Source organism: Vanacampus margaritifer, chromosome 1, assembly GCF_051991255.1.
Source record: "Vanacampus margaritifer isolate UIUO_Vmar chromosome 1, RoL_Vmar_1.0, whole genome shotgun sequence".
NCBI classification, from domain to species: domain Eukaryota; kingdom Metazoa; phylum Chordata; class Actinopteri; order Syngnathiformes; family Syngnathidae; genus Vanacampus; species Vanacampus margaritifer.
Genome location: NC_135432.1, coordinates 63,557,000 through 63,569,115, shown reverse-complemented (window position 1 = coordinate 63,569,115; position 12,116 = coordinate 63,557,000). Strand labels below are relative to the sequence as shown.

Below are 12,116 nucleotides of genomic sequence, written 5' to 3'. Positions count from 1 at the left end.
TTTTGTAATAACTGCCATTTCTACAAGCATTCTCTTCAGTTCTGAGGCTGGATCAAAGCCTTCTGTATGCGCTAGCATTTAAAAAAAAAAAAAAGTATAAATTTGTCTTTGGGAGCATAATATTTAAAATAGAACCTATTTATACGTTTTTTTTGGGAGCAAATTTGTTAATAATTGCAAAATGGAAAAATAATAAACATAGCGTCTTTGTCCTCAGTTCAACCGGCGGCATCACTGTCGGCGTTGCGGCCGCCTGGTGTGTCAAGCTTGCTCGGAGCGCAAAATGGCAGTAGAGGGATGTCCCGGGGAGGAGGTCAGAGTGTGTGACCAGTGTTACGTCTACTTTCACCCAGAGTGAGTATAAGATGATGCTCAGAGCACCTTTTTTTTTTTTTGTTTTTTTGAATTGTTGGAAAATGGATGTCAATTCATCAGTGTAGTTCATGCATCCTTGAATCCATTTGTCATTAATGTGGCTTTGGCAGCTGGGTAACAGTCCATTATTAAGATCAATGTATAAAAGACAAATTGAAAGAGCAGCGAGGGTAAGAAGGAAAGGGGCAGAGAGGGAAACAAATTGTTACATACATTTTTATACATGACTACATTAAAATGCTTTAGAAAATGAAATGCAAAATTATTTACAAAACATTTAATTTAATTTTAAATGTCTGCTTGAAAGTAAAAAAAAAAAAAAAAAGTGAGGAAAAGCCTACTCGAGCTAAACTTTGCTGAAGTTTGTGTATGATTGAATCATTCTGAATACAACCACCTCCTCAGGTATAAGAGGGTGTGAACACATTTGCAACCACATTATCTCAATTGTTCAATTTTGCTTCCCCACTTGATAAAGATTTTTTTTTTCTTGGGTCCTACAGATTATAATCATACTGTATAAGCAAAAATTTGAAACCATTTATTTTTGTCTAATTTTAAATAGTATAAATATGAATTGATTTAAAAGTTTTATGTTAAAATAGAATGTAATATGTGAAAACAATGAAATTAATTTCATACAAAAAAAATCTAACTTTTAAATATGTAACTATAAATATGTATTAGTATTTTATATTCAGTCATACTTGATTTCTTTGTTCCTCTGCAGTTCTGATGACGAGCTGGAACCAAGTGAAGGTAAATAAAGATAAACTGTCTTCCCTTTGCATCGTTTCTTTTATAAGTAAAAGTTCATACAACTGTTCGATAATTGCACGGAATGTAAAAGATGCGGCGCGTTGGCAAGTTTTCACTTGAAGTGCACGCTGCTTCCGTGCAGAGGCGGGCAGCACCCCCCTGACGGAAGACGACCTCGACGGCATGCTGCACCTCCCTGAGATCGCCCAAAGGCAGATCAGGCTCTCCACAGATCCCGGGGAAAACCAGCAGTTGCGTAACGAGTTCAACTACGAGCAGGTTTGCATCGCAATCACACAGGATAAGTCGAATTTAGACTAAATAATCTCAAATCACAAAATGAATGAATATTCTTTAAAAAAAAAAAAAAAAAAAGATTTTTCATGGTAGAAATGTGTCTTCAAGTGCGTTTCCTCAACTAATTGGGAGTTTATTTGCCAAGGCACCCAGTGCCCACCTGTGCGTGGCCATCTTGTCCCTGCACGGCGACCAAACGGCGTGCGGCCACCAGCTCATCGAGCACTGTCGCTCACTCTCCCGCAAGCTGACCAACCCGGAGGTGGACGCCTGCCTGTTGACCGACATCATGCGCCAGCTGCTCTTCAGCGCCAAACTCATGTTCGTCAAAGTGGGACGCAATCAGGACCTCGCCTTATGCGACAGGTGAGGCGATTTGGTTTGTTTGTCGAAAAGACTGCAAAAAAAAGAAATTTAAAAAAACACTTTATTTCAGTCGGTCAGTAGGCTTTTTGTATATTATTATTATTTTTTTTAAATTGATCAGGCCGAGTTTCAAGCTGTGCTAGAAATGGCAAAAGCACAGGTTCTTAGTCTTCTCGCCTGTTGCTCGTTTCTGCAGCTACATCAGTAAAGTGGACGTGCTTAAGATCCTGGTGGCGGCTAATTACAAACACATTCCCTCCCTGGACGACATTCTAGAGACGATAGCCGTCACGCGGCTCCGAAACCAACTCTTGGAAGATGAGTATTACCAGCTGGCAGTGGAGGTGAGCGACTCACTACATCGCCACCAAAACTATACTACAAACACCAACACTTGGTACAATACTCTATTTTATTGTAAAATCTAGGGGTGTCAAAATTTGTGCATTAATTTTAATAATGACCGCCCCTTACTTGGAAAACCTGCACGGTGGGAATTCCAGTCGCAGCAGACACGTCCACGTCAAAATTTAACAGTAATAAATTTAATAATAATGCATATATTTGTGGAGACTGGGGTCAATTTGTATTTTACAATTTTAAAAATGTGCAGAATTTAGATTAGATAGCTCTTAATATGAAAAGAAAAATGCACTGAGCTGTTACTAACGTCCTACAAATGCAATTATGCCATCTAGTGGCAGAAAAATGACAACACAAATTGATATCACACTCGTTTTTTATAGTACAGTACATTTTTTTATTTTAACTTAATTTGATGAATTATTTTGAAATTATATTATTGTATCAATGACTAAAATATGCAACCATATTTTTATTATTTTACCATTTTTTCACTTTTATGTTAAGAGTATGAAATTAGAAAAAAATAACACGATACAATGATAATAATAATATAATACAACATAATACAATACAATGTAAAGAAATAAACTTTTTTTTTTTTTTTTTTACTTTTATTGAACAAAATCTTCTTTTTTTGTGCCTTTTTAATCTTTCTACATTTTTAGCAGATACTCTATCCTTTCATGAGTTGAGGTCCGGAGCTTGGAAATTGTAAAACTTTTTGCTAGTAGTATAGCATTTATCGACTATCAACAATCCTGCCAAATTAGAAATGGGCCCAATAATAACGGAAATAATGCTGTCACTATCGAATCTTTTTCAAATCCAATGTCCTATTGATTATTCCTGAAAATGTGCAGAATTTAGATTAGATAGCTCTTAATATGAAAAGAAAAATGCACTGAGCTGTTACTAACGTCTTACAAATGCAATTATGCCATCTAGTGGCAGAAAAATTACAACGCAAATCGATATCACGCTCGTTTTTTATAGTACAGTACATTTTTTATTTTAACTTAATTTGATGAATTATTTTGAAATTATATTATTGTATCAATGACTGAAAGATGCAGCCATATTTTTATTATTTTACCATTTTTTCACTTTTATGTTAAGAGTATGAAATTAGAAAAAAATAACATGATACAATGATAATAATAATATAATACAACATAATACAATACAATGTAAAGAAATAATTTTATTTATTTTTTTTACTTTTATTGAATAAAATCTTTTTTTTGTGCCTTTTTTATCTTTCTACATTTTTAGCAGATACTCTATCCTTTCATGAGTTGAGGTCCGGAGCTTGGAAATTGTAAAACTTTTTGCTAGTAGTATAGCATTTATCGACTATCAACAATCCTGCCAAATTAGAAATGGGCCCAATAATAACGGAAATAATGCTGTCACTATCTAATCTTTTTCAAATCCAATATCCTATTGATTATTCCTGAAAATGTGCAGAATTTAGATTAGATAGCTCTTAATATGAAAAGTAAAATGCACTGAGCTGTTACTAACGTCTTACAAATGCAATTATGCCATCTAGTGGCAGAAAAATGACAACACAAATCGATATCACACTCGTTTTTTATAGTACAGTACATTTTTTATTTTAACTTAATTTGATGAATTATTTTGAAATTATATTATTGTATCAATGACTGAAAGATGCAGCCATATTTTTATTATTTTACCATTTTTTCACTTTTATGTTAAGAGTATGAAATTAGAAAAAAATAACATGATACAATGATAATAATAATATAATACAACATAATACAATACAATGTAAAGAAATAATTTTATTTATTTTTTTTACTTTTATTGAATAAAATCTTTTTTTTGTGCCTTTTTAATCTTTCTACATTTTTAGCAGATACTCTATCCTTTCATGAGTTGAGGTCCGGAGCTTGGAAATTGTAAAACTTTTTGCTAGTAGTATAGCATTTATCGACTATCAACAATCCTGCCAAATTAGAAATGGGCCCAATAATAACGGAAATAATGCTGTCACTATCGAATCTTTTTCAAATCCAATATCCTATTGATTATTCCATCGAATAATCTCAATCATCTGGTCCTCCTTCTCAGCACTTACTTTTTTAGGACACCATGGTTTGAAAAAATACATTTACCCCCCCCCCAAAAAAAAAATCCAATGTACCATTGTATTGTGGGATGTTGTGGAAGGTGTCCACCAAAAGCGGCCTGGACCCCGGCGCCGTGTGGCAAGCGTGGGCCATGGCCTCGTTAAAGGCCGGCAGCCTGACGGCGGCGCGGGAGAAGTTTGCGCGGTGCTTGAAGGCCCCCGTGGACCGTAACCAGATGAACATGGGCCCCACGCTGCTACAGGAGATCATCAAACACCTGGAGACCACCGTCAGACCTGCCACAAACACGGTACACGCGTGCCAAACGACGCGACGCCGTCTAATGAGACTTAAATATCTGAGTGGTAATTAGCCAATGGGGCTGTTGTAGTTCAGCTCTATGAAGTCTGCCTAGCAACAAGCGTCCATGCCTTCATGCGACTTATCTGTTTTGAATTTTGAACAAACATCCATTGTGACTCTTTTTTTTATTTTAATTATGTGTTCCCCTGAAGCCTTTGAGCGAGGACATCTTGGCGTCGCTGCATGAGCTGGAGGAGGCCCTCAGCGAGAGGACGGAGTGCCCGAGGCGCATCCTCCACCAGGAGTGCCTCTACTACCTGAATGCGTACGCCACTCACCTGGCGATGATCAGCTTCCACATGCGCCACGACGCCATGGCGGAGGCGCTCTCGTACCTCTTCAACAAGGCCAGCTTCCATTTTGTTGTTACCCTGGCTTGAAAACCTTACTTTAAAACCTTACCTCGGCTTCAAAGCCTAATTTCAAATTTTTTACTTTGGCTTTAATCGTAATTTAAAACATGATCCTTTGCTTGAAATCCAGATTTAAAAACGCTAGCCTAAACCAGGTTTCAACACCCAATTTGAATTCCCATCCTTGACTTGACTAACCCAGGCCTCAACCACTAATTTGAAACTACAACCTTGGTTTGAAAGCCTGGCCTAAACATGCAAGCAAGCTAATTTAAAACCCCAATCTTATCCTGAAACATTCATTTGAAACCATAACCCAGACTTGAAACCCTAACTTTGACTATAAATCCAAGCATGAACTCCAAATTTGAAACCCTTGAAGATTGGCTTCAAACCCAAATTAGAATTCCAAACCTTGACTTGAAACCCTATATTTTTAAATCCCTAACCCAGACATCAAACCGTAACCTAGATTTCAGCTCCTAATTTCGAAAATTCCAAATATTGTTTGAAACTCAAAACCCTAACCTTTGATTGAAATCCTAACCCAAGCATGAACCCCTAATTTGAAACCCTAAACCAGACTTGAAACCCTAAACTTGGCTTCAAACCCGAATTAGAATTCCAAACCTTGACTTGAAACCCTATATTTTTTAAATCCTTAACCCAGACATCAAACCGTAACCCAGATTTCAGCTCCTAATTTGAAAATTCCAATCATTGTTTGAAACTCAAAACCCTAACCTTTGAACCCATCCATCCAATTTCTTAACCGCTTGTCCTTACAAGGGTCGGGGGGGGCTGGAGCCTATCCCAGTTGGCTTCGGGTAGTAGGCTGGGTACACCCTGAACTGGTTGCCAACCAATCGCTGAACCCCTAATTTGAAACTCTAAGCCAGACTTGAAACCCTAACTCAGGCTTTAAACGCCAATTTGAAATACTAACCTTGACTTAAAACCCTAACTTGATTTTTTTTTTTTAAAGCCCATCCAGGTTTGAAACCCCAACCTTGTTTTGAAGGCACAACCCAAGCTTAACCCCTATTTTGAAACCCTGTGATTGTCTTGAAACCCTAACTTGGCTTCAATCACTCATTTGAAACTACAACCTTTATTGAAAACCCTAACTTGAAATCCGAACCTCGACTTCAACCCCGAATTTTAAATTCACCTTGGCTTTTAACCCCAACCCTTGTTTGAAATCGCAGCATTGCTTTTTAAAACCCGAATCTAAACCCCTAACCTTTGCTTGAAACCTTAACCCAGTCTCGATTAACCAAATGCCCCATCTCGACATGTGTGTGCCGGATGAATCGGTATTCATCGGTTTCCTTGCCTCCCGATTAGGATGCCCCGGAGGAGGTGTTCCTGGAGGGCGTGCTGCAGCCGGCCCTGGTGCGAGGCCGTCTGGGGATGCTACAGGACGTCCTGGAGAAGCTGGACCCGGGTTTGGAGGCATGCAGCCGCTACCTGATCGCCTCCTGCCAGTGGCTGCAGCGGCGCGGCTACTTCCACACGCTCTACCAAATCCAGCAGTTCATGATGGTGCGTTCATTGTTGGTTTTCGTTGAGGAAAAAGCAGCACCAGGGCACAATAAAGTTTGATACAAACATTCATTTAAAACGCCAACCACGACATGAAAAGCCTAACTTCAAAACCTAACCTTGACTTGAAATCCTAAATTAGTCTTGAAATCATCATTTAAAAACCATAACACAAGTTTGAAACCTGAATCTTGGCTTAAAGCCCTAACTTGACACCCTAGTTTGACCCTAGGACCACGTGCGTGCGGCCATGACCTGCATCCGCTTCTTCACTCACGGAGCCACTTCGTACCTGCAGCTGGGTGACCAACAGGTACACACACACACATACACATAAATAAAAACCGAAACTAATTTCAATAAATTGTGTGTGTCAGTGCTGGTTGGTGCGAGCCAAAGAGCATTTGAGGACATACTTGCAGGAGCAACAATGTCGCAGCCTTGTCAGGAGAAGGTCGTCCCAAGGGGGCTCCTTCCGAAAGACGATGTCATCGAGTGACGTCTCCAGGTCTGTAACTTTAAAAAACTTGTACGTTTTGTTACACGTATCTCAATGACAAATGTTCCTGAATGCACGTATTCTTTATCCTCTGCTATAAATCTTTTCTTCTTCGTCTTTCTATTTGTCTTCAGGCACATGAACACCATCGAGCTGCAGCTGGAGGTGACCCGCTTCCTGCACCGTCGCGAGACGCCGGCTGCTGCTGGGTCCGGATCCCCGCCCACCTTATTTGGAGGGAGCGCCATGAAGGTGGAGGTGGCCTGCAAGGTGAGGTGCTATTATGTTACCTTGGGCAATACGGCCTTAAAATAAAATGTTTTAATTCTGATTTTGACCGATTTTTAAACCAATTCTTGGCGGAGCATTACTCTCTGTGAGTGTCGTTTATGTTTGCAGGTGATGCTCGGGGGTAAAAACATCGAGGAAGGTTTCGGCATTGCGTACAGAGTCATACAGGTGAGCACCATAAATGTTTTTTTTGTTTGTTTTTTTAGCTTTATTTCAAATTTTTTTTTGTTTAATTAATTATTTATTTAGTTCATTTCTAGAGCAGGTTTATTGTTTTTTTTTTAATCCGTTAATTTTTTTTTTTTTAATGCTTCGGTTTCATTTGTTTTTTATTAGTTTCGGTATTATTATTGTTTTGTTTTGTTTTTAAATATATGGAGTATTTGCAAATACCGGTATATGGAGTATGTGCCAAGTAAAAAAAATAAAAAAAACTTACTAAGTATTATATGATAAAGTTCAAGACTGTTTTATCTTATACTAATACTTTAAAATAAAACCCTGAAAGCACATGTATGAGAAAACAAACCACATTTTTTGCTATTAGTTAATTTATTGTAGATTTATTAACTAAAATGTTTTTTTTTTTTTAATTTCATAAAGAGAGTGATTTTTCAATATTAATTTTGTTTGTTTTCGTTTCGAGTATTTAATGAGTTGCCTATAGCACCGCAACATAGATGCTAATTTCCATTAGCATTAAGCTAATGAAGCCCTTCATTAGACAGTTGTTTGGCTTTTTTATTTATTTATTATTATTTAAATAAATAAAAAATCAGTTTATTGTGCTCATTGTTGTATTTTTAGTTTGACACTTGCGCATGAATTGTCCGCTATTTGGCAGTTAAGTTGTGTCGCTCATATCTCAAAGCACCGCTGTACCACCGTCACAAGTTGTTTTTGTGCAGGACTTCCAGCTGGAAGCGCAGGCGGTGTACGTGCGCGCCGGACAGCGTCTGGTCCGCCACAGGAAATTCGGAGCGGTGCGCCAGCTGCTCAAGTGCGTCAGCGAGTCGGGCACGGCCACCAAGAGCGACGGCGACGCGCTGATCCTCAGCTGCGTGGAGGCGGCGGATAAAGGAGCGGCCGACGTAAGACGCAGGTTAGGGTGATGGTGGAAAAGATGCCGTGTTGATATTTGTGTTTTGCTTGTGTTTGTGTCAGGCCAAAGAAGTGGAAAGGCTCATTCTGGAGACAAAGAACACGGAAATTAAGGTAGGGCTTTGGTCATGTGTGCTTCTGATTGGTTGAAATATTCGTTTATTTTTAGTAGGGGTGTGCCAAAAAATCTATTCTCATAAGAATCGCGATTCTCATTTAGTGTGATTCAGATAAATGTCCCAAAATCGATTTTTAAGAAATTATTTCATACTGTCTTCCCTTTGTTTGTGTGTGCCTTTTATTGGGAGCGCTGTTCATGTTGTACCCGATTTGGCCACTTAGGGGCAGTGTGGTTCCACGCGGTCTGATACACTGTTAAGTTGTAGCCACATTAGAGAGTAGAAGGAAAAAGTCACCATCAAGTTATTCCAATAAAAGTTGTTTTTTTTTGCAGTCTGGAGACGTTCTTTTGAGTGATAAAAGTGCCGCGAGTAGCGCGCTAATTAGCATTACAATTCCTTGAGCATCAATAAATTGAAGCAAAAATCATTGTCAATCAAATAATTTTGATTTAAAAGTCGTTCTTAATCGAAAAATCGATTCTGAATCGAATCGTGAGACATTCAACAGGGATGTGATTTTTCCGCTAATTCGCGGAATTCCGCTTTTTTTATCTCCCCCCCAAAAAAAAAAAAATTCCGAATTTTTTTTTTTTTTAGTAGTTCATTGTGTATGCACATGACAGATAACATCTTCTGCTATAACAAAGACATTTGTGGTATGCTCTAATATGAGTTACTTTTCATTTGGTCATGATATAATTATTTGTTCATGAAATTTGAACCCCTCAACATTATTTATGTGTTAACTTAGTAATCACATTAGTTAGATATGATGATATTCTCAGTGATAGTTTTTAAAAGCAAAGGCAGTCCAATGTTTTTGAATGTGACTGATTTTGAGTTGACTAAAACTGCCATTTTATATGGGATAGTTCAATATGCATTGAAAATTTATGCTGTTGTTTTGTCTATTTCTTTGTCATGTGAGTGCATTGAAAGTACTTAAAAACACGGAAAACCCATGAGCTCCGGGGGCCCCTTGTCCCCCCACCCTGGACCTAGCTGGGTGCCAGCGGCCCCCAGACCCCCGGCTAAATTTTCAGATAATTTCACTTTGGTCAAATCACATCCCTGATTCAAAGGTTCCCACCCCTAATTTTTAGCCTCCCCTGACATGCGCTCTCTACAGGCTCCCAAAGCATTTTCATGTACCCAATAAAGAAATAAAAAATAAATAACCGAAGTAGTAAAAGTAGCTGTCACCCTCCTCAGATCGAAGCCTACCTGCTGTGCAACAAGCTGCGTCCGGCCTACCTGCTGGCCGTCAAAATGGAGGCGAGCCGGGCCGGCGCGCTGGTGCAAAAGGTCCTGCGGGCGGCGGAGGGGGCTCAGGACTCGGTGATGCAGAACATCTGCCACCAGTGGCTGCAAGAGCACCACCACCAAGGCAACGGCAAGCAACGAGCCGGACCGGGACGACCCAACAACCAGGCCAGGTAATGGAAAAAAATCCAACACGGCTTGAAGAGTACCGACTGTATTAGCTATAAAAAAATTGTTTCATAGCCAACTTTGTGACCGCTGTTACGCAACACTGCCTTCTGCGGTGCACTTTGAATTATTATCTACCTCAATGAAAAAGGGAAAAAAAAAATACATCTCAACTTGCCTTACACAACTATTGATACACAGTTTGGGGGCACAAGTATTGGGACACATACAGGAAGTGTAGCGTGAAGACTTCCTACAACATCCCCAAAAGTCACTCGGTAGCACAACCGGAAAGTTAAGAGAAAAAAAATCAGCAGTTTCACTTAATTGATATGGAATTTGTTGGACAAAAAAAAAGTCTGAAAGACTAATGCCCAAAATGGAACACGACGACGACCACTTTGGTTTGAGGCAGCTATTTTGGAGCAATTTGTAGGTCTTGAAAATTAGAGAAAAAAATAGCAATCCCTGAAACACTGAAGCAATCCCCTTCGCTCCCGGCTGTTTTACTGGATTTTGACTGATTTTGCAAGGCCCACAGAATATTGTGTTCTATTGCTATAAAAACCTAAAACCTACCAAAAGAAAGATTAGCGTCTCTTCTTTCATCAAGAAAATTTCTGTTTCCGTTTTGCAACAATTAGCATTAGAATATAGCTAAGTTCCATCATTATTCACTAGTCTGTTTAGAACTGTAATGAGCTTTTTTCAACATGGCCCTGGTTGATCTCGTTTGCTCTCCTGCCACCTGCTGGCTGTTTTTGTAATAACTACCATTTCCTCAACCGTTCTCTGAAGTTGAGAGGCTGCATCAAAGCCTACATAAAAAAACATATAAATACGTCTTTAAAATAGAACATATTTATACGTTTTTGGGAGCAAATGAGTTCATGTTTATCCTAATAAGATAAACGAAAAAGTCTCAATAAACAACATCTAAAATTGACCATTAAGTGGTCCATTTTGGTTTGCTTTACAAACATTTCAAGTCAAATTACAGAGCTTGAAATTTAAAAAAAAAATAAAATAAAAAATCTGCCCCCGATACCAGTTTCACTGATCAATGCAAAGGGCTACCAGTTTGATACACGCTTCTGAAATAACTCATTTGCTCAAATGATCTTTAATTATGCTGTTATGAACATGGATAATCATTTATGTTAAGATGCTGGTCCTGTTAATGATTTCTCATAATAATTAGGAACTATTCCAACATTTTATTTGTACAAATCTGTGCAAGTCCACGAGCTGCTGGTGCTACCTTGTGTCCCGCGGGCACCATGTTGGCGACTGCTGAATTAATTCATGGATTTATGAAAAGGTGTGTCCCATTACTTCTGTCCATATGGTGATGTAAAGTTTGAAAGTGTTTCTGTGAATTTTTAAGACGCAGAAGGAACACGCTTGAAAATGATGCTGTGGATCAATTTTATTTCTCTAATGTAATTTTTTTTCTCTCTAATGAGAAAATCACGATTTGTCTTGCTTTGTGTTCCTTTTATTGTCCCTCGTGTTGTGATCATTTAATATGTCCTTTGCTGACATTGATTTTTATATTACGCCAACAACTGACTCCAACAATAATTTCACTTTAAAAGGGATTTTTTTTTCTCTCCCTTGTTGCTGTGTCAAAAAAAAGGACACTTTTGAGATGCACCCTAGACATACTTGCACTCTCATCTACTCACTTATGCACTTTATATCGCGTTATTAAAAATCAGAATCCTCTGTGGATACACTTGTACAAATGGCTGGTCAAATGACTGCTTTGATGATGATGATGATGATGATGCAAGCACATTTTTTTCCTAACGTTTTGTTGATTTGCTGGATAATTACGATGAATAATAATAATAAATGATGTGTCCCACACTTTTGTAAAAATCAGCTTTACAGTGTTGTGGTAAAGGCGTGGTCACAGCCCCCGTGTGGGTCTATTTAAGGGAGACATGTATTAACTTCATTATTTTATTGTTCTTTAAATTTGAAAGAATTTAAATGTGTTTTTAAAATAATTTTTATACAATTTTTTGATAATATATAATAATCATTCTTTCATGTTTTTTTTCAAGAAAATTAGTCATTTTAATTCAGTTGTTTTTCACAATTATTCAGATGTAATTTCTTTAAAAATAAAACGATTTTGTCGTTA

General features: G+C 38.2%; 1 protein-coding gene across 1 annotated transcript in view; it reads left to right on the top strand.

Annotated features, from left to right (window-relative positions):
* The window catches only part of zfyve26 (zinc finger, FYVE domain containing 26), a 30,003-nt gene extending 17,887 nt beyond the window's left edge, over positions 1 to 12,116 (top strand). Inside the window, exons 26-40 of the mRNA XM_077560081.1 lie at positions 218 to 354; positions 1,106 to 1,134; positions 1,277 to 1,413; positions 1,577 to 1,797; positions 1,994 to 2,141; positions 4,360 to 4,569; positions 4,775 to 4,969; positions 6,323 to 6,520; positions 6,753 to 6,833; positions 6,898 to 7,028; positions 7,154 to 7,289; positions 7,419 to 7,478; positions 8,219 to 8,401; positions 8,475 to 8,525; positions 9,746 to 12,116. Coding sequence (XP_077416207.1) covers positions 218 to 354; positions 1,106 to 1,134; positions 1,277 to 1,413; positions 1,577 to 1,797; positions 1,994 to 2,141; positions 4,360 to 4,569; positions 4,775 to 4,969; positions 6,323 to 6,520; positions 6,753 to 6,833; positions 6,898 to 7,028; positions 7,154 to 7,289; positions 7,419 to 7,478; positions 8,219 to 8,401; positions 8,475 to 8,525; positions 9,746 to 9,973 — 2,145 coding nt within the window. The 3' untranslated portion in view covers positions 9,974 to 12,116. The remainder of the gene's footprint in view (positions 1 to 217; positions 355 to 1,105; positions 1,135 to 1,276; positions 1,414 to 1,576; positions 1,798 to 1,993; positions 2,142 to 4,359; positions 4,570 to 4,774; positions 4,970 to 6,322; positions 6,521 to 6,752; positions 6,834 to 6,897; positions 7,029 to 7,153; positions 7,290 to 7,418; positions 7,479 to 8,218; positions 8,402 to 8,474; positions 8,526 to 9,745) is intronic.